Consider the following 22,867-nt stretch of genomic DNA (forward strand, 5'->3'; position numbering starts at 1 on the left):
CTTGAACATATGTGCAAGAGTTTCTCTTGATTAAATAAGATTATACGTTTGTATCTTCCACTTATGAGATATTGCTAGAGTATTCTCTAAAACAGTTCACTTGACCATGAACACAGTCTTTTCTTAACCAGAATTGTCTAATCCAGTATTATGCAGCACATGGTACTGTCGAGTTGAGAAGTTAGGCAGTATGGCCTGCCATTCATTAGCTCATTGGCCTCGGATGTTACCTAACTTTTCTGTGCCTCACTTTCCTCTTCTGTAAAGTGAGTGTAAGAAATTTTCATGAGGACTAAACGATATAAAATATGTAATGTGCTTAGCAACAGTGCTTGCCACATATTTTGTCCTGTCTGATGTGTATCCAGTGATACCTCATTGTTTTAATTTTGTTTCTCTGGGGATGAGTTTGCATATCTTTTCATATATTTATCAACTATTTCTGTTCTTTTCTGTGAATTGTTAATATTTTTTATTTTTCTGGAGGTGTAGTCTTATTGATTTGCATAAATTATTTGCATATTCTGGACATTCTTTGCTTATGGCATATGTATGTATATATATATAGAGATAGATAGATAGATAGGTATATGCATGTTTTTATATATCCTAAAAAGTTAGTATATATAGTACATGTTATATTGTATATATAGTATATATAACATGTATTATATATTATGAAAATATATAATATACAAATAAATAGATATATTTCTGTGGTTCAACTATCTGCTCTTAGACTGTTTTTACCTTTGTTTTAGTTTTGGCGATTTTTTTATAGATTTTAATTTTAACAATTCCCTTTTACTAATCTCTTATGATTTCTGCTTAAAAGTAAGTATCTAATTTCTAAGTATGTTAAAATGTGTACTATTCTTTGCTAATGCCTAAATAATAATAACTTAAAAGGACCTAAATAACATTGAGAGAGAAAATATGAATGAGAATGAAAGTGCTCAAGTGTGAATAATGTAACAATATGAAAAAAAAAGCTCTAATTCTATGATAACCAAAAAAGAAAAAAATCAAATGAACTTTTACCTTAGATAGTTTTTTCCTACTCCTATGTCTTGCCTATGCCACATACGATTCAATTTCTGAGAATACATTAGACAGCCCAGTCCCTCACAGGCTTCCATCTTATATGTGGTGGAAAATGTTACCTCACGGCATTCAGGTCAGACATGATAGCAGGACTGAAATGTTAAGTAGCCTCTACTGGCAACCAGGTTCCTCTACTCTATAAATAGAATTTGGTTATTGAAGAGAAACACTATATCCTTTAACATTTTTTCCAGCTATTATCACTTGCAATAAAATGTTTTAAGAACTGATTCACATAAAATATTAAAATTCCCCATTGTTTTTTTCCCCATACAACTCATTTTTTTTGATGCTTGTAGTACTTTTATGAGTTCAAACTCATTATATTTTATATATTTTATGGATTTACCTATCTTGATTTGTTCATTAACGATTTAACATAGAATTAATGAAAATTCGGAACTTGGAAATGGGTAGACTAAGCTTTCCTGAGTCTGCTGCCCCGAATGTAACAGATTGCTTTGGGACTGTCAGCTTCTTTAAGATAAGTTAAAGAGTTAGCTTAGTCCTAGGTAGTTTTCCAAAAGGCTGGATCTCATTTTTTAGCTACTATGCATTGTCTCCATAACTTGTTGGATGTTACTTTTCATAAAGTGTTTTTCATTCATGTCAGCCCTAAATCAGTGAAGCCCATCTAATTTCCTGTTCATGTTAGAAACTTCACGGCTAGTTTCACGTCTTGGTAAGTTAGTATAAATTAGACAAAAGCAGATTTTCACATTATAATGATTACAAAAAATCTTTATGAAAACAAGCACCTGTACCTTTGTGAGGGTTAAGCCTCATTTAAACATCTTAATTATTAATGCTTGCAGGTGATATGGGGAAGATTTAAAAATGGTGACTCCAGTACAGAATATTATCAGCGTTTGAAAATTCTAATCAAAACTCAATCATGCAAAAAATGATAACTGCCTATGAACTTCACTCACTACCTGCTAGGGTACAAATGGAAAAAATTACATAGAGTCCTTAAATTTTAGCTAACATTATAAATTTAATTTAAAATTTCCATTGTGAATAGCATGCTACCTGTATCAGTTGGGGTCTTGGTTGTGAAAAACAGAAACTAAATCTGGTTCATTGAAGTAAAAATAGTAGCAAAAAGAATGTAATGGAAAAGCATTGGGTAGGTGCAGATTCTGTACGCAGTCTGGAGAAGCAACCTTGGAGAATATGTAAGAGCCAATAGAAGCTGCCAGGAGAAAACTCAGCCAAGGTCTTGGCTGATTAATTCCTGGTTTGTCTATTGCTCCCTCCACTGTCCTCTGGCTGCTGAGAAAAGTTTCTAAATATGTGTCTTTCTATCTGTTCTTTTCACCAAGACTCACACAATGGAGATTTCTCCTAAATGAAATATAGTTTGGATGCAGAACAGGCCAAATGCATTCACGTTTTTTCTACATAAGTTATCATATATTTTGACCATGATTTTGACAAATTCTATAAACCCTTTTTTGTTGGGAATCCAGCTTTAGAATGAGACGATATTGAACACAGTGTTACAGCAGTGCTGGGGGTCACAACTATTCAAACTTATGAAGAATTGAAATGGAGCCTGTTTGGTAAGAAGTTTAGTTTACCCTCGAAATGTATGATTAATTAAGGAAAGCCAACTAATTTATTATTTATGTCTATATATTAAGATAGGACTTCTGTAGTTACCAAGGAATTGGAATAAGTACTAAGTAGAAATGCAGTAGGCACAACACATATATATTATGTACCAAAAATGATAATATGAAATATGTGAATATAGAAGCTCAAATACTTGTTTTACTTTTCAGTAGAAAATTTCAAGTTTGATTTCTTTTACTGGTCAGGGACAGAAGATATAAATTAGAGAATATAAAATAGTAAGAATCACAATTCTCTAATTTCTGAAAGCCATCAGAGACACATACTCAACCTAGCAAACATCTGGTTGGAAATTTAAAAATTTACTTAAGCATCAGGATGTTTTCCTATATCTGGAATGTTAGGGAAGTTTGGAAACATGTGGACGTTTAGCTGAGGTTTCCTTTGATGTTCATCATTAGGCAGTCAGAGCCTCTCCCATAAGCTCAGACGCTGACAATCTCTTATTCTGTGCCATCATTCCTCTCTCCTGAGGGCTTGCTCACAGCGGCACGAAGCATAATCTCCTGGCAAAGGGACAGAGGGTGCAGGTCGAAACAGATAATCTGAAAACCAGATGACGTCATGGCTAATCACAAGTTGATGATGCAGTTTTTGTTGCCAGGGCAGAGCAGTGCTGCTGGGATAAAGGCTGAGAGTCATGAATCAAAAGGGGTGCTTTCTTTTACAGACCACATAAATGGATAAACGTTGCGCTTTTATATTTGTCCATTGTGCTTTCTGGCGAGGTAAAAAGGAAGATTTTTTTTTCACTGAATAAAAATTATGTTGAGTCTGGTATTTCTCCTTGCAAAATAATTTATATCTGGCTGCACAGTATTAATTTTCAGGCTGTGAAACCTGGCTTTGATTCCAAACAGATCTTTGGGAAAAAAAGGAGCTTGAATAATACAGAAAATAACTCCATAAGGAAGTATATTATTTCTTGGAAGGATTCTACTATCCATTTAAGTGGTTTCTTCCAGCTTTCACATCCAAGAAAATTGTATCCATATATAATAATGAGAAACAAAGCTGTAGTGAGGTTTATGTCCGCTTTTCTGCCTCCCTCATCCTTCACCTTGCAACGTCAATGTAATGACCACAATGAAATAAAGCATAGAAAAGTGTGTGGTAAACTAAAGAGTGCTCTAAAATGTTTATTAATAGCCACAATAATAACAGCTACCAGGTGCTGAGTGTTTATTAAAAGCCAGGCACTGTGTTAAGCACTTGATGTTTCTATCTCATGATGTGCACACATCCACATTGTAAGCTATGAGTTCTCTTATTATACTCATTTTACAAATAAGGTAACTGAGTTAAAGTAACTTATTCAAGACTATAGACAAGTTGTTTGTGAAGCTAGGGTTCTGGTTGTGAATCCAGAACTGTCAGACTGCTATCCTGTGCTCTTAATCACTATGCTAAGTGCTTCTATGTGTGCACAATGCTGGAAGTCACAAAATATGACAGTTTGCTTGTTGGTGTTTCCTGTTGAAGACAAACTGCTTGAAAATCTCAGTACCGTGTGGAGTAAATATAGCTACCTCAACTCATTACTGTTAGTAGCTTTAAAAAGAATTTTGAGAAAGATAATCGTGTGAATTTTTATCACATCATTTTTTTCCTTGATGACCTTGCACAAGTTATCTAACTTCACTATAACTCAGTTTCCTCCTCTCTAAAATGGTCAAGATGATTGTGCCTATGTCATGGTGTTGTTCGGATGGCCAGAAAAGTGAAAATATGTAATGTATTTACAGTGGTGATATAGTACTCTATCTCTATACCTGTCACTATTTCCTCTGCTTCACTTTGCTGACAAAATTCTACACAGGAGTATGGGACCATGTGCTTTCCATCACCAAGTATGGGACACCAGATCTTAGACCATAGAAGAATAGGTGTGATCTTTGGTATATGGAAAAATAATGCCAGGAAACACAGAAAAACCTCTGAGCTATGATCCTTTATAAATATTTTCAATTCTATTAGCAATTTAGGCAATAGTTTAGCAACTGCTAAGAAAGTTTGAATGGTTACAATCATGTCACAAATTTCTAAAGATCTCTGTGATATTTATGGTCATGATGTCATCTGGAGGAAAGCCAGTTATACCAAAAATATCATTTTATCAAATCCATTTCAGGCAGTGATATTTAAGGATACGACAAGGGACTCATCTACTGATAGAGTTACATAAGTGTTTGCCGAAGTGCATTTCATTCCATACTAGTCTTGAGGAAAGCTATTGAATAAAAATATTTTATGAGCAAATAAACTTTGAATACTGCCTACTGTAGCCTCCTCCTGGCATGTAATAATGCACATAAGTACATTAAAAGCTTCTGAAAGTTGTGTAGTTTCACACACACATACTCACTGTTTAACTAAATATATTTGAATTGAATATATCACATAATTTTTTTTTGACATGATATTCCCTAATATTCTATGGAGCTGGTGTTCCATTGACCACGTTTTGGAAAATACTCAGTTAGACCATATTTTGGATCTCAACCCATCAGGTGTATTTTGTCATGAAAAGCCCTTGACACCCCAGATTCCATCAGTCGTCAGCTTCTAATTACCATTTTATGATGAATACTGCAGGAGAATGAGTCAGGAGGCCCAAGCTGTTACATCAAATTCTTTTGACTTGGAGCCAGTTGCTGAGACTTTCTGGACTTTATTTTGTCACCTGTTAATCACATGATCAGGGCAAGTAATCTTTAAGGGTGTTCCATCTCTAAAAGTTGTTACTGAAATGAATTCAAATTTAAATACTTTACAGTTCTCAAAATGCTTTTATATGTCTCATCTAGAATGGCCTGCAGCCTTTGGGAAGCTAGCAGTGAAGCCCGGCACCTAATAGTACAGATTAGATAAGAGATTTACTGAGCAGTAGAGTAGGTTTCATCTTCTGTAGATAATGTGTCTGGCTTTTTTGGACACTTGGCCAGCATTGTCTGTAACCCAACCCCAACATTGCAACCTCTCCCAGCATTGAAGTGATTCTTGTTAATAGTCTTCCTCAGGAAACAGAATCTAAGCTGCTGATAGGATTTGAAGTGGGTTGGCTGTAATACCATGCGGTGTCTGCTGAAAGAGAATTTCCACAGCTGAGAAGTACTTGTATACTAAGAGTAGTGGAAAGTTTAAATCCAGGCTAACATGCAGTCGTCTGAGACATGGCGGTTCTCTTTGGAGGCATATCAAAGTGGCCAGTGAAGCATTTAATAAGCTGAGCTTCATTTATTAGCTGAAAAAAGGGGTTATAGCCTTAAAACTAAGGAAGGAATAAATGAATAGAGAAAAGAACATTTAATGCAGAGCAAGAACCATTGATCAAAAACACAGGAACCCCCGCCATACATACCCACATACACACAGTGATCAATGCTACCGGGAGGTAGCAGAGTATGGTGGCTAAGAACATGGGTTTTGGTGTCAGATATGTTTGTCATTCAGACTTTGGTGTTATAAAGCATTATCTGTGTGACACTGGGCAATTTTATTTAACCTATAATCATCTGTAAAAGAAAGCTATTCATGCCAAGCAAATAAGGTTATTATACAGATAACCTTAACTGATGGATATAACGCAATGCACAAACGTTATGGTTGTCACTAAAAAAGAATAGGAATGATTCATAGTTTCAAACACAACCTCTTGGAAGACCTATCACTCAACACCAAACTCTGTTAGCTATACTAGTGTGCATCCATAGAACTTTCTGGGGTAATGGAAATGTTCTCTGTGCTGCCAGTACAGTAGCCACTAACCACATGTGGCTCTTGAGCACTTGACATGTGGCTAGTGTGACTGAGAAAACTGAATGCTTATCTTATTTAATTTAAATTTAAAGTTTAAATTTAGAAAGCCACATGTGGCTAGTGGATACTGTTTTGGACAGCACAGCTATAGATTATAACAAACCACATTGGTGTGAAATATTATAACTGCTACCGTTTCTCTAAAATACTCAATTTCATGTCAGAGGTTCTACAGTTTAAAAAGTTGGTTGTGATTCCTTTAAAAAGTATCAACTAATTTAGCTTGAATTAAAAAAACACACACAGAGTGTTCTTTTCTGGTGAACATCATTTACCACATTACTTAAAATCCTTCTATGCAAGATACTATGGAAAGTTTCAGACTTTCACGCTGTGGAAGAAAATATTCAGTAGAAACCCCAGGGGTTTATTGAATCTCACTGAAATAATGACGTGCTTATGACCAGGTATTTGATCACCTTAATAAATGTTCCATAAAAAAAAGGACATCACATTCTCTGTTTATATAGAATAAAACTATAAATTCATCTATTAAGTAGAGCTCTTTGATTGTGGTGTTCTTAATTATGTCAACTTACTCTGTCAAATTTGAAAAGATCTCATAATTTTAAGCTCTCTTTGTAGTTTTTGCTCTTGGTATTTTACTGTAGTTTTAGTCTATAAATCTTAGAGCCTCTTGAAGAGTTGTACTTTTTTATATAATATTTTGTTCTTACTCAGTTAATGCTTTTTGTTCTTTAATTCTATTCTTTCTGATATTGATTATTGCAACTTCTGCTTTACTTCTTTTTTATTTTCCTGACTTTTCTTTGTCCTATTTTTCACTTTTATCATTTCATTTTGATGATTTTCTTAGAGTAGAGCTGAATTTTATTATTTTAATCAAGCCTACTAATAATTTATTTGTTTAATTAAAAATTAACCATATTCATATTTTATGGTTTCAATATATTTGGTTTATTCCCACCATTTTACTTGATGTATATGTCATTATATTTTGTGGGTTTCCTCTTTTCACCTTTGTTAGCATTTATGGCTTAAATCAAGTATGTTTCAGTCCTCTACTTCCACTGTCCTTCTTCCTTAATTAAGAAATCCCATTAGATTCTTCATTAAACTAGTGATTACCTTCCTGTCTTTCACTCTTATATGGAAATCTCTCTCTTTTCCTGTCTTACAACTTTTATATAGTATTGAAATCAAGTAATACCTATTTCTCTCATCCCAAGAGACATTTTATATGTTCACATTTCCCAGTTCCAAACTGAGATTTTAGGAATAATTTATTATGACAAATACCTTCCTGTCCCCCAATTCCTGACATCATTATTTCAAGCTATTATTTTATCATATGGCTCTTTTGTTTCCAGAATCCCTTCTCAAAATTTATGAATTAATAACTTATAGATGTTGTTTCACCGTATATTAATTCTCCATATTACAAATGAGAAAACTAGTGCTAGGCTATTTCATCATCTTTGTAGTTAGCCTGTTCTTTCTCTCTGGAAATGGATTTTTTTGTTTGTTTTCTTTTAGGGTGCAGAGACTCAGATTTCATGATGCTATCTTTCGGTGGGGAGTAATATCTTTTTATCATTATTATTATGTAGGACACAATGAGCCATTTGACCAGAAGATGTCAAGCTACATTTTATTTAAGGATAGAAAATTTTTTCTGTTATTTCTTTATTCCCTGCTTTCTTTTGGAATTCATATTATTCACATTCTGGTCTCTAGTCTCTGCCTTCTTAGTCTCGTCTTTTACTCATGATATTAATTTCTTAGAAATTTTGCTCTGTGTTTCTTCCACCTGATTTTCTAGATAATTAATTTAGCTTGAAACTGTGTCTACTCATTTTTTCATTCTTGTGTTAAGTCTGAATATTGAAAGGGCTTACTACCTTGAACCAAAGAAAGACTTTTTAATTTGTATTTGTATTTAATTTGTATTTGTCTATTAATTATGCACATTCCCACAGAACCAGTACCAGTCAGGCTACATTGGTTTCTCCAGCAGTTACAAACTGATAGGCTGTGTAAGATGTGATGACTTTGATTTTGCTGAGCTGGTGTGATAGTACTGTTACCTTTCTACTGAAATGTCCTAGGGGGATCTCTTTGCCCTTGAACTTCTCCTGGTGATGATGTATGAAGAATAGGTATAAGGCTCCAACCAGAGAGCCAGAAATGAATCACTTCACCAGTGCAGACCACCACCTGTTCTGAACCATGAGTGCCAAAGGGATCTGTTAACCACCTACTCTTCTCTATGCAGCAAATTGTAAAGGCAGAGCTCCCCGCCTTTTCAGGTCACATGGATCCATTGATATATGCTGTATCCGCTTAGAAGGGCTTACAAACTGTGGTCTTCCTTGCTCTTCAACATTCCCCTAAAGCTCTCAGATAATTAAAACCCCAGGAGTGAGTCACATGGCTTTCGCTTTTCCTCAGGAGAAATCTCCGCCCCTCTAGTTAGATGTTAGACTACAACTTGGATGTCAGAATCATAGAGGCAAACTTTTGTTTTCCCATCAGATTCCCTGGGAAAGGCATGATTTATTAGATTTGATTGACTCGGTAATATGTACATGGCTGCTTACATGGCCCAGAAGGAGTTGATTTAGGCAGAAATTTCAATAAGAAAATAGTACATTGAATTCATATTATAATACAAAAGCCCCATAAAGAAGGTGCCTAAGGTTTTATTCACTGCACTGTAATTCAGTCTTGTGACCTCACTGTGTTTGGCTCAAGGGATATATAAGATCTGTTCAAGCACTGGTTTTCATTGATTCTGTTTCTGACTTCATTGATAATGGATAGATGTTTTATGAGCACATATCACTTTTCCCTGAAATTATTCAGGCCTACTTAACTATATAGGTTTTTTCTTAGATACCATAAATTTGGTACTTTATTGATTGGACTTGCGTTAATGTTAATCATTTGTGTTAATCATTTGCATCTCTGGCTCTCTTATTGACTCATGACAAAATATTTTTGTCTCTAACTTTCTTCAAAAGTGATGATATCCTGCTGCTTAAATAATCTTATTAGTTTTTAATTTTGGGGACTTTATTTTGCTCTTAAATTAATTGGTTTTGCCTTGGGAGAGTGCACTTTAAGTTCATAGGCCATGAATTTGGGGGCCACATCTTTGATAGCCTTCATCTTTATGAAACATGACATCAAAGATAGCAATTTTGTTTGCATCATTGGCCAGAACCTAATTATCTTTCCCGCCTCTTCATTCTTCAAGAGCCCTTTGATGTCAGCAGCAGCTTTGTGCTTTGAAAGACTGTGACAAATGGTGAGAAGGGTCCTTCTTTACTGAGTCCACGTTCCACTGAAACATTAAATGATGGCATTATGTTAGAAACAAAATACAGTGCAACTGTGGTAATTAAAGTAATTACTCATCTATTTGCAGAAGCAAAAGTCTCTAATGCATAGAGGGTTTCAATTTACAGAGAGAATTTCTCCCTAATATACCATGGTAGATGGAAACTTATCTTTGGGAGAAACAAGAAGCGAAGCAAGACAGGGCTTGCAAATTGGAAGTTAGGAGATAATACCTCTGGGTGGCAGGAGGCATTTGTGGAGTTGTGACAATATTCATTAAAATGGTCAAGGGCCTTAGTCTGTTAGAAGGCAAAGCTACCAAAAACTAAGCATGCAGGTGACCCATGCCACGAGTTTGAGGAACACAGTGTGCAGGTGCCTGGTGCTGCAAGTTTATAACAACATGCAGGTGACGCATGCCACAGGTTTAAGGAACAGCGTGCACAGCGCAGTGCTGTGGATGAGGTGTATCTCCAAGTCGGATCCCAGCTTCATTTTTTTTTCTAGCTCTTTGATTCTCCACATATGACTTAATCTCTGAATTTAAATTTTTTCATATGTAAAAATGGCAAAAATATTGTTTAGCACTTCAGAATAAAAGGAGATAATTTATAGAAAAGGTCACTATAAAGTGCTTGCCACAGATTTAAATTTCTTCCCTTGATTTTCAAAAAATAGGGTCAATGAGTTGTTGTCATAATTCAAGAACAACAATGAGAGACCATTTTTCACCCATTGAGTGAATAAAAATCACCATTTGCCTCTATTCAGTGTTGGACAGGGTGGGAAGAAACAGCCTCTCTTCTGTACTACCATTGTGAGGATAAACTGGTATTACCTGTTCAGAGAGCAGTTCTGACTATTTTTCCACTTTGACTATTTTTCAAACTGGACACTTGACCCAGTAATTCCAGTGCTAGGAATTTACCTTACAGAAAGCTAAGTTAAGTAGTCAGTAAATATGCTCAGGAATAACCCATGCAATATTGTAATTAATTGTAAGCAACATAAATATGCATCACAAGGTAAGTGGTCAGTGTTACAGGGGGATGTTTTAGTGCCCCCATTGGCGACTTTGTATATGAAAAAATTGAGTTTATTTTGGTGTTAAAAATTCAGGTTTGCTTTATTTAAATATAATTTCAAAACCTTGGTTATTTCTTGAGCTTTTTAAAAATCTTTTTTTAATTGTGAAATAAACATAACAAAATGGTTACCATCCTAACCATTTTTCAATACACAGTTCAGGAGCATTTAGCACGTGGACATTATCATGCTACCATCTCCACCACCTGCCCACAGAACTCTTTTCATCTTGCAAAACTGAAACTCTGTACCCATTAAACACTAACTTCTTATTCCTCTGCCAGCCCTTGACAAAAACCATTCTACTTTCTGTCTCTATGAAATTGATTACTCTGGGTACCTCATGTACATTTTCCTTTTGTAACAGTCTTATTTCATTCAGTATAATGTCTTCGAGGTTCATCTTTGTTGTAGATTGTGACAGAATTTCCTTTTTAAGACTGAATAATATTCCATTGTATGTATTTTGTTTATGCATTCATCCATCAAAGGACACTCAGGTTGCATCCACCTCTTGGCTATTGCGAATAATGAATTTGGGTATACCAATATTTCTTCAAGTCCCTGTTTTCAGTTCTTTAGGGTATATTCTTTGAGCTTTTAAATTTAACTTATAAATATTACTAATCTATTAATAAATCTAGCAGATTTTAGTAGTCACTTTAAGAGGTCTTTAAATAATATTTCATTCCATTTTTATACTTGTTAATGAAACACCTCCATACCTTTTAATCTGCTTTTATATGTTAAATACATCTAATATCTTTCTTAAGTACTCTAGTTGTGCAACTTATAAACCTTTGCCAAGTACTTAAATAATTTATAAAGCTAATTAAGAACTAAATGGATACTCAGACTTATAAATATAAATTTATTTAATTAAATGATCCAGTTCTATGTATAAGTATAATCACATTTTAACTTAAAAATCGGAACTCTAAATAAATAATTTATTTATTTAAAATTGTGGTTACAAGGCAATCTAATGGAATGGGCTTAACGCTGTTAAACATTACAAGTACATAATTTTTGCACCGATTCTTTAAAGCAAAAATATTAATTTAATGCCTTTGATTCTCTTAAACATTTCTGCACTTAGTTCTAAAATTTCCTGAGGTTCACAGATGCTTGTCCATCAAGAAAGACAATTACCATCTCAGTTATATTTGAGTTTGTTTACCTCTGAATATTTAGACCTGGCATGAAGTTTGGATCTGCAGACATTCAGGGCAAATTTTATTAAAACTACAGAAACTATCATTTTATATAATTTGGGTGATTGCCTTCTTTGTGTACTCGTTATATCTATGATCAGAGATTTTAGCTGCTACACTGACTAGAGTCTCAATTATAACCCTGATGGGTGAGCAAACCTTAGGTATAATTGCTGTGTCAAAAACTCTATTACTCAAAGGAGATAGTCATATAGCCAAGATTTTTAGATTCGTTACCCACATTCTACAATTCTTCCTTATACTCACTCATGTCTGTAACTCCCACACAAGGTAATCACTTGATTACTTGCTACGTTTCTTTGGTTGTTGAGAATGGGAATGCCTTCTTGCCTAAGTCCAAAGACTGTGCAACTTGATGAAAAATTCTACATATTTCCATCTACTTTCTAGGATCAGGCAATTCTTTATAATCAAGTAGGAATGGATGGAATTCTGATATCACGTGGCATTGTTTGACTTGCATATAAGATCTCTAACAGGGCCATCCTATTGTACAATGTGAGGGGGTAACATTTTACATTATGATATATTTGGATAGTTGCTCTGAGTGATGCAGTTGACAATCTATGCAGCTGTATACCATAACTGCATTCTGCTGACAGTTAAATAAATGATATTATAACCACATGGACAGCTGATGATGTATTACTATCACTATTTTCCTTTCTCATGTGGGCCTTATTGGGGGTACCTAGTCCATTGATCTCACTGCTTTCTCTTCTTAATCTGTCAGTTTTCTTCTTTCCCCACTTCCCATTTCATCCACCATAGATTCCAAGGTCTTTAATTTTAAGGTATGTGATACCCTAAACTCCCTCGCCATCCCCCACATTCTTTTCACATCTGACATAACACCCTAGCCCTGGATGAATCCTAATCTCTGAGTGAACCTCTGAACGGCCTAGAGCCTCTGGAGAAAGTCACAAAACAGGCAGATTGGTCCCACTACAAGTTTATCTTATTCATCCACCATGCAGCGTCCCTGGGTGTCACCTGGGGATCTGTTGGGTTCTCAGGTCAGCTCCCTCGCCTAGTGTCTGCAGTGTCATCTCAGCCTCAAAGATCAGACACTAGCCAACCCCCGCCAAAGACTTACTGTCCCGTTTTATGTTTCACAAAGAAAATAGAAAGTATGGGAGAGGGCACTGCTCATTTTCCCTCTACTATATAAATATGCCTACATCTCTGTGCATCCTGCCCTTCTTCCCTCAGGCTTCAAGAGAGGTGCTTTTCTTCTATCTACGGATAACTCCATACCAATTCTTGTTTCACTCGCGGCCCAACTCCTTAGGGATCTTATACTAGAAGTTATTACTCTTTTTGGTAATCATAAGCCTCATGAGCCCTCTCAATTACGTTATTCCTTTTGGCTTTTAGAAATGCTCATCCCTTCCATAAAACATAACGAAAATATATTTAACGAAATCAAAAAATAAATAACAATAAAAACCCTCTCCCTAAACCCCAAATCAGCTATCCTTGTCTTCTTCAAAGAGAACAGACTAAAAGGAAATAATTTTAAGAAGGTATTGTAGTTAGAAGAAAGAATGAATTTCCTGACAAGTTGGTTTGTTTAAGAAAGGGATTATGAGAGAGGCTAAATAAGCTTCTCTCCGGGAATCCTAAAAGTACAGAATGTCAACATATGCACAGATCTATAAAAAGCAAGTGTTTCATGTTTTGTGTGAAAATTAGACTTTTCCCTAACTTCTTCAGAACCTAATTTATTGTGAGTAATATTTATTTAAAATGGCAAATAATGTGTTGTCTGGAAGATGATAGAATAGGTTTAAAAAATTTACAACCTGGCAATTTGTGGTGTGGGAAGCATGCTTATTTACAAGCTTGCATATCTACACGTATACTACAAAGATTGTCTTTTTCAAGAACATGATTTGTAGCCAGCACATCTGTTGTTCTTATGTAAGGGATTAAAATGGACTATTTTTGTTGAAGTTCAGCTACAGAGTACTAGAATGTTAAAATAGCTTGCTCAAAAACATTACCTATTTTAGATTTTGTTTCTTTATATTGAACTTTTAAAGTGTTCTTTTCTGCTTGAGAAAGCTTTATTCTTCATTACAAAATTAGAAGTTTCATGTGGTTTTAAGTTGTATTTTTGTCATGCTATATCTTTCTGACTTATCTTTTTGAATGTTAAATTATATCCAAGTTTTATTTTTTTCCAGTAACATTTTTTTAATAAAAATCTTATCAACATTATTGACTCTTCTTCCTTTGAATGTGAGATTGTTTTTCTCTTACAAAAATCTCAAACATGTTCTGGCTTTCCCCTTCACATGGAATTATGTTATTTGCGTTAGGGCTTATCAGGAAATCCTGGCTATCATCTTACATTCCCGGGAGTTAATAAACTATATGCATATAATCTCTGTAAAAGGGGAGGGAGGAGAACCTTTTCACATATTTCTGTTGTTACTTATAACATTGCGAATCATTTAAGTGGTTAGTCTTCAGGAAACTGGCCTTTCTGATTTCCCATGTTTCTCTAAACAGCGGCAGTCAAATTAAAAACTATTTAGTTAATGATTCAGTTCTGCTTAAAGAATATATACTGATCATCTGAAAGTTTCATTGAAGTAAATTATAGCAGGAAGAGGGTTAGAATAGAAATGCCTAACTTTCAAGTTACCTGTAGTCTAGATCAGCCCTTGAACTTGCAGATTCTAGTACAGTGAGCCTGAGGTGAGGCCTGAGTCTGCATTTCTAACTAGCCTACTAGCAAACAAGTGATGCATATGGTGCTGGTCCATGAACCATACTTTGAGATGCAGGCATCAAAATAGACTGTCCTTAATATTCATATATGTTTATCGGTTCTGTTTTGAATTTTTGCACTCTTGTTTACCTAGTGAGGAAAGGAACTCTTTGCTAGGCAAAGAGGGATAATTAAAGCCTGTGCTGTCAGGGCTCAGATGAGGAAGATGAATGAGCACAGAGTGCCGGGGGGAGGGGTGGCGGGGGCTGTGGTGTCACAGAGAGGACACACTTCGTTCCAACGCCATCGTGCAACATGGCAGGCCTAGCATGGCCAGAACCTCTGACTTTTCAAGAAAAGCCAGAAATACAAATTTCATGCGAAATTTCCCAATTTGAAAATGTTGGCTACTAATTTAAATTCTTTTAAAACATTATGCGGGCCAAGAAAACACATCTGTGTCCCAGACACAGCGCTTGAGCTACCCATTTACAGTGTCTAGTGTAGACTACATTGAAGTCTCATGATTGAAAAATTATGAATTTTCAAAATAAAACTTCCTGGCCTTTTGTGGTTAGACACTTTAATGAGAAGAAATAGCCTCTGTTTTATGCATTGGTGTAAGATTGGTGTGTGATCGCAAAACCTCTTTTCGACTTCTTTCACATTGCAGATTACAGGACAGGCCCGTGTTTCACACAGGTCAACAACCAGATGTGCCAAGGGCAGCTGACAGGCATTGTCTGCACGAAGACGCTGTGCTGTGCCACCATTGGACGGGCCTGGGGCCACCCCTGTGAGATGTGTCCGGCCCAGCCTCAGCCCTGTCGACGGGGCTTCATCCCCAACATTCGCACGGGAGCTTGCCAAGGTGAGTTAGCCATCAGCCAGTGTGCACAGTCACCCACATGTCAGGTGTACTTTCATTGCACTTGGAGGATCTTCCCCTGTGGGTGGTAACCTTTAACCCTATACCATTTCTAAAACGACCTCATTAACAAGCCCAACTAGAGATGGCTTATCTTTTTGGCCACCTAATAACTAATTATTTTTTCAACTCAACATAAATGGAAAAGAAACAGAAATAATATCAAAAATTGGGGAAAATTAAAAAGATACAGTTTAAAATATTTAATACAATCAGAAGATTGATTGTTTCACGTTTTCATCCACTTGGCACTTGCCACTCCCTGCCACAGCTCCTCAGACTATATATACATGTAAGTACCTATGAAAAAGTTGTATTCCTTTCTTTTAGTCTCATTCAAGGTGTGAGAACCTGAGCTCTGGTAACAGGGAGAAGAAAGTAGCCTGATGTATTTTTAAAATAATTTTTTATTTTTCAATTATAGTTGACATACAATATTAATTTTAGCTGTATGACATAGCGATCAGACATTTATATAACTTATGAAGTGATCACCTCCATAAGTCTAGGAACAGTCTAACATCATACATAGTTATTACAGTATTATTGACTATATTCCCTATGCTGTACTACATTCACATCACATGACTGTTTTGTAACTACCAATTTGTACCTCATCCCTTTCCCCTTTTCACCCATCCCCCCAGCTTTCTCTCATTTGGCAACCATCAAAATATTTTCTGTATCTATGAGTTTGTTTGGTTTATTCATTTATTTTATTTTTTAGATTCCACATATGAGTGAAATCATATAGTATTTGTCTTTCTCTGTCTGACTTATTTCAGTTAGCATAATACCCTCTAGGTCCATCCATGTTATTGTAGATGGCAAGATTTCACTCTTTTTTATTGCCAAGTAATAGTCCACAGTATATATCTACCACTTTTTCTTTATCCATTCGTCTACCAATGGACTTTTAGATTGCTTCCATATCTTAGCTATTGTAAATAATGCTGCAGTGAACATGGGGATGCATATGTCTTTTCAAATTAGTGTTTTGGGTTTCTTTGGATAAATATCCAGAAGTGGAATTGCTGAGTCCTTCTTTGTCTTTTATTATATAGCCTTTGTTTTAAAGTCTGTTTTGTCCGATATAAATATCGCTACCCCAGATGTTTTTTCGTAAAATATCTTTTTCCATTCTTTTACTTGAGTGTCTTTGGATCTAAAATGGGTCTCTTGTAGATAGCATATGTAAGGGTCTTGTTTTTCTATCCATTCAGCCACCCTATATCTTTTGATTAGACCATTCGATACATTTTTTTTTTTTTTTTTTTTTTTTTGCTGCTGCTGCTTCTTAAAAAAGTCCCTTTAACATTTCTTGTGGTACTAGTTTGGTGGTAATGAACTCCTTTAGCTTTTTCTTACCTGGGAAGCTCTTTATCTGTCCTTTGATTCTAAATGATAGCCTTGCTGGGTAGAGTAATCTTCATTGTGCGTCCTTGCTTCTTATGACTTGAATATTACCTGCCAGTCCCTTCTGGCCTGCAAAGTTTCTGTTGAGAAATCAGCTGACAGTCTTATGGGAGCTCCCTTGTAGTTAATTAACCACTTTTGTTGTTGCTTTTAAGATTCTCTCTTTTGTCTTTAACCTTTAGCATTTTAATTATGACGTGTCTTGGTGTGGGCCTCTTTGAGTTCTTGTTTGGGACTCTGCGCTTCCTGGGCTTGTGTGTCTGTTTTTTTTGCCAGGTTAGGAAAGTTTTCCATCATTATTACTTCAAACAGATTTTCAATTCCTTGCTCATGCTCTTCTCCTTTTGGTACCCCTATGATAGTGTTGGTATGCTTGATGTTGTTCCAGAGGTCCCTTAAACTTTCCTCATTTTTTTGGATTCTTTTTTCTTGTTAATGTTCTGATTGGATGTTTTCTGACACCTTTTCTTCCAAATCACTGATTCGATCCTCTGCTTCATCTAATCTGCTATTAATTCTTTTCAGTGTATTCTTCATTAACATTATTGTTTTTATCATTTCTGACTGGTCCTTCTTTATGGTTTCTTTGTCCTTTTTCATGCTTATTATCTCTTTGTTGAAGTTCTCACTAAGTTCTTTGTTGAAGTTCTCACTAAGTTCTTTGTTTTGAATTCTGTATCTGGTAGATTGCTTGCCTCTATTTTGTTTATTTTTTTTTCCTGAAATTTTCTCTTCTTTTTCATTTGGGACATGTTTCTATCTCCTTATTTTGGCTGCGTGTTTGTTTCTATGTATTAAGTAGATCTGTTATATTTCCCAATCTTGGCATGGTGTCCTAATATAGTAAGTGTCCTATGGAACCTAATGGCACAATCTCCCTGGTCACCTGAGCCAGATCCTTCAGGTGTCCTCTGTATGGATTATTTGTGCCCTCTTCTTGTAGTTTAGCCTTGATAGCTGTTGGCAGAACATTGGAAGGGACTGACCCTCAGGTCGATTGGCTGTGAGGACTGGCTGTGACTTTAGTGGAGGAGCTGCTTGTATAGGGGTTGATCTGTGGAGCATGATTTACATTAGCAGGGCTCCGATACCTGCTGAGTCTACCCTTGGGGTGTATTGTTTGTGGAAGTGGTTGGGTGATGCTCGAGTGTGGTCTGTGGCTGGTGACTGGGTGTGTTGGATCTGGGGCCCCTTAGAAGGGGCTCTGGTGCAGGCCATGGCCGGCTGCTGCCTGTGCCCTGCCCTAAGTCACTTGATATGAGCTACAAAGTGATCTGCAGATGGTTTCCACGTATGCTGAGCTGGGAGGCACCTAGGAGAGGCTAAGCTTTGAACCAAGGCATGCCGCCATTAGCTGTGGCTTGGGGTTACCTTAGCAAGAGGTATGGGGTATGCTGAGGCCAGATGCTGTTTGGGGTTTGTGGACCTTTAAGAGATTTAGGAAAGTCTGCATCAGGAGACAAGATAGGCCATTTGTATGGAAAAGCCACTGGAAGTGGCTTGGGTGGGACAGGATCTCAGGGAATCACCAGAGCAGAGCAAATGATATTAGCCAGGTTGATGGAAATGCAGATATGGCACCTGCAATCTGGATGAGGGGAAGGCTCAGCAAAAGAATGATGGCTTCTACTAGCACTTCCCGCCCTCACCGGGAAGCCAGACAATTCAGTTCTATCCCGTATGTCCCTCATGTCTGCCCCGGTGCTGGAGCTCAGAGCAAGTGAGTCCATCAGTGAGTAAGATCATGTGTGAGCCCTTTAAGAGGAACACCTGGTACTCTCACAGTCCTCTGTTTCACTCAGCCATAACCTCCACTGGTTTTCACAGCCAGAAGTTGTGGGAACTTCTCTTCTTGGCACTGGAACCCTTGGCTAGTGAGCCTGGTTATTCTAGTGAGCAGCTAGGATATTCCTTCTCATTTTTAATTGTTGCAGTGGCAGGGGAGACCAGCCGGTACCCCATCTCCGCCCTTCCTACCAGTCTCGATGTGGCTTCTTCTATATATCCTTAGTTATAAGACTTTTATTCAGATAGACTTCAGTTGTTTCTCTATGATGATTATTCCCTAGTTGTAATTTTGATGTGGTCGTGGGAGGAGGTGAGCACAGTGTTTATCCACTCTGCTATCTTTGCCCAATACTGTTATTAACAGTCTTCAGACACAAAGTGTGAACTTTGTCCTCAACTGCTGTTATTTTAGAGCTTATAATCTGGCTGGTTACAATCTTGTCTCTAGGCTATCATCTCAACTACATCTTGATATATATTTTATATATCAGGGGTAGATTGGGGCCTTGAGGATACTATGATAGTAAACTCCAAGCCAAGTAGCCGAAAATTATTACATATTTACTGAATAATTACTTTAATTAATTTTCAGCAACCACGATCCTCACCCACTTTTTGGCTACTTCTCTGATATCATATGTATTAAACCAATTTTTAAAGCTTGGAAACTAAGCCCTGTAATGAGCTCTCAAAAGGCAGTAGGATCATAGGAAAATTATTTTATATTATTCAAATAAATGGTATCACTCATATTTAAGACATAGCAAATTAAGTTTATTTGTTATAATTAAATTCTATACAAAGTTAGATCTGAAGTCTTTCAAAGTGATGGTAGTAACCTGTGTCAGTGCAGGGATTTTATTTGTTCAGCCCATGTAAATGATATGTTACAGAAAGCCAGTCCAGTGTCCTAAAACCTAATGAGAACTGTAGATTGGGGAGCCTGTACGTAGCCTCAACTCATTGAATAATAAAATCTGAGTGTTTTGCATAACTTGGTAAATTTATCCCTTACAGAGGCCTACAAATATTATTATATTTTTTAGTATTGTACATTTATAAAAGATAATATTTAAAAAATGGTCAGTTTCATTAAAAAATATGCAGAGGACCTAAATAGGCATTTCTCCAAAGAAGACATACAAATGGCCAATAGACATATGTAAAGATGCTCAAGATCACTAATCATCAGAGAAATGCAAATTAAAACCTCAATGAGATATCACCTCACACCTGTCAGAATAACTATCATTGATAAATCAAAAAACAAGTGTTGGTGAGGATGTGGAGAAAAGGAAAAACAATTCGAAGTTTCCTCAAAAAATTAAAAAAATAGAACTTCCTTGTGACCCAGCAATTGCACTTCTGGGCATTTATCCAAAGAAAAGCAAAACACTAATGTGAAAAGATATGTGTACCCCTATGTTCACTGCAGGGCTATTTACAATAGCCAAGATATAGAAGCAGCCTAAGTGCCTGTCAAAAGATGATTGGATAAAGAAGCTATGGTACACATGCATGCACGCACACACACACACACACACACACACACATAAACACACATGAATATTGCTCAGCCATTAAAAAAAATGAAATCTTACTTTTTTTTAATAACATGAGTAGACCTAGAGGGTATTATGCTAAGTGAAATAAGTCAGATAGAGAAAGACAAATACCATATGATTTCACTTATATGTGATATCTAAAAAGCGAAATAAATGAGTAAACAAAACGAAAACAGACTCATAGATGCAGAGTAAAACTGGTGATTGCCAGATGGGAGAGGTGTTGGGGGTTGGATAAAAAAGGCAAAGGGATTAAGAAGTACAAATTGGTAGTTAAAAATAGTCATGGGGATGTGAAGTACAGCTTAGGAAATATAATCAATAATATCGTAATAACTATTGTATAATGCCAGGTGGATACTAGACTAAAACAGAGGATCACTTCATTAATTATAAAAATATCTAACCATTATGCTGTACACCTGAAACTAATATAAAATAACATTGAATGTTAACTCAAATTGAAAAATAAAAATTAAAACAAGTTTCATAGATTATATTTGCCCTAAAAAGAAGTCTGTATCTAAACTCCTTTCACATCAGAACTATAGGGATTCCCAAGGGATGATCATGTAACTCAACAGATTAGCTACTTCACATTTAATTGTATATAAAATTTATGTCAGCTGTGGTTTAGAATGGTTTTGCAAATGTTTTATCTCTTGGCTTACAATCACAGTTCAGATCTAAGTGTGAAGATCGGGTTAAATGTTTTAAATCTGTTTTTTACTATAGATAGTAAATTTTATATCTTTGATGTGACTACCAGTTTGATTATATATAGTTCCTGATAAAGCAACAACTTTTTCTATAGATGATATGCTGTACTATATACTATATAGTATTTACTATACTACATAGATTTCCTAGATTAGTATAGTCTCATATAATATATAGATTACTATTAAAGATAAAATACTATTTAGATTTACTAGATTAATGCTGACTAGATTTACTAAAGTAATATTTTTTGTTTATTCTATAGCATTTTTCACCTTCTAACATACTTGCTTATTTAGTCTTAATTGTTTTTACTCTCCCCCAGCTAGAATATAAGCTCCATTAGGACAAAAATCTGTTTTATTCATTAATACCTCTGAGGCATCTAGAACAGTGCTTAACATGCGATAGATGTTCAATAAATCTCTTTTGGATTAATAAATGAGATTAAAATTACAATACTTCTAAAACCCACTATTTCATAGAAATAATCCAGGTTAGAAAGGCCCTTAACTTCAGCCAGAATATACCAAATTATTGACGCTCCTCATCTTCTGTATTTGTACTTAAGCTTTTTTACCTTGATATTTTGTCAGAGAGCCCTAGTTTTTCTGAATACAATTATTAAAATGTGTGATCTGATCTCAAACTTTCTGAACACCCTTCAGGACTTAGTAATGTCAGAAAGCTTATTTATTTGATTTTGTTTATGTAGCAAAGATTACTTGGGGCTCTGTTTGCCTAAAAACCTAATGGATTAATAGAGCAACAGGAGCAAAGTGAAACTTGCCACATGGTTAAAATGCCTGGAAAAGCGAGTTCAAATAGTTCTGTTTTATTTCAAAATCATGGCATAGTCAGCAAGTTCTCAATTAAATACTAATCCTCAGTTCAGGCTATTTTAAGACTGCATCTTACTGTGATTTCATTTTTCTTTTTAAATTCCTAGACTGTTTCCCAAATACTGCTGCCAAATTAGCTTGGAAGATATAGGGCATGAAAAAAAATAACATAATAAAACATGATCCGTACATGTTATACTTTTCTTTATAATAGTGATCTGTTTTATAGGCTAATTGAACATTTTTATAGAGTTGAAAATAAATTTCAGCTGTGTAGATGCTAACTGTAAATAGCTTAATATTGGTTCTAAAACATGGTTCACATTAATGAAGGGAGGACATTTCTGTAGTTCTGAATGTAATGTTATCCTGTAGCTGATATAATTAGTGAATTGCCTTATCTGTGGCTTGAGAGGGAATGAAACAAGATCTTGTAATAAACAGAATAACTGAAAATTGAGGGCTGCCAGAAAATTAAGATGATGGTTTTAAAAAATTAAGCTGCAAGGAAAGCCGTCAATATAACTGTTGCCATGCTAGCTTTCTGGCCTTACACAAGCAGTGTCAGAAAGGGGGACATTCCTAGGGTGCTGTGAGGTCTGTCAAGGATTCTTGACACGTTGCGTATTGAGAGCCATTTCGGTTCTGATCCTTGTGCCTATGTCTAATCCCCATTTAATCTTGGACTTTCTTCCATTTTGTTA

At 35.7% G+C, this 22,867-nt stretch overlaps 1 protein-coding gene across 1 annotated transcript in view; it reads left to right on the forward strand.

The window, feature by feature from the left end:
- The window catches only part of FBN2 (fibrillin 2), a 241,980-nt gene that overhangs the window by 53,851 nt on the left and 165,262 nt on the right, over positions 1-22,867 (forward strand). The window contains exon 6 of the mRNA XM_016159020.2: positions 15,578-15,775. Coding sequence (XP_016014506.1) covers positions 15,578-15,775 — 198 coding nt within the window. The remainder of the gene's footprint in view (positions 1-15,577; positions 15,776-22,867) is intronic.

Source organism: Rousettus aegyptiacus, unplaced genomic scaffold, assembly GCF_014176215.1.
Source record: "Rousettus aegyptiacus isolate mRouAeg1 unplaced genomic scaffold, mRouAeg1.p scaffold_m13_p_8, whole genome shotgun sequence".
NCBI classification, from domain to species: Eukaryota; Metazoa; Chordata; class Mammalia; order Chiroptera; family Pteropodidae; genus Rousettus; species Rousettus aegyptiacus.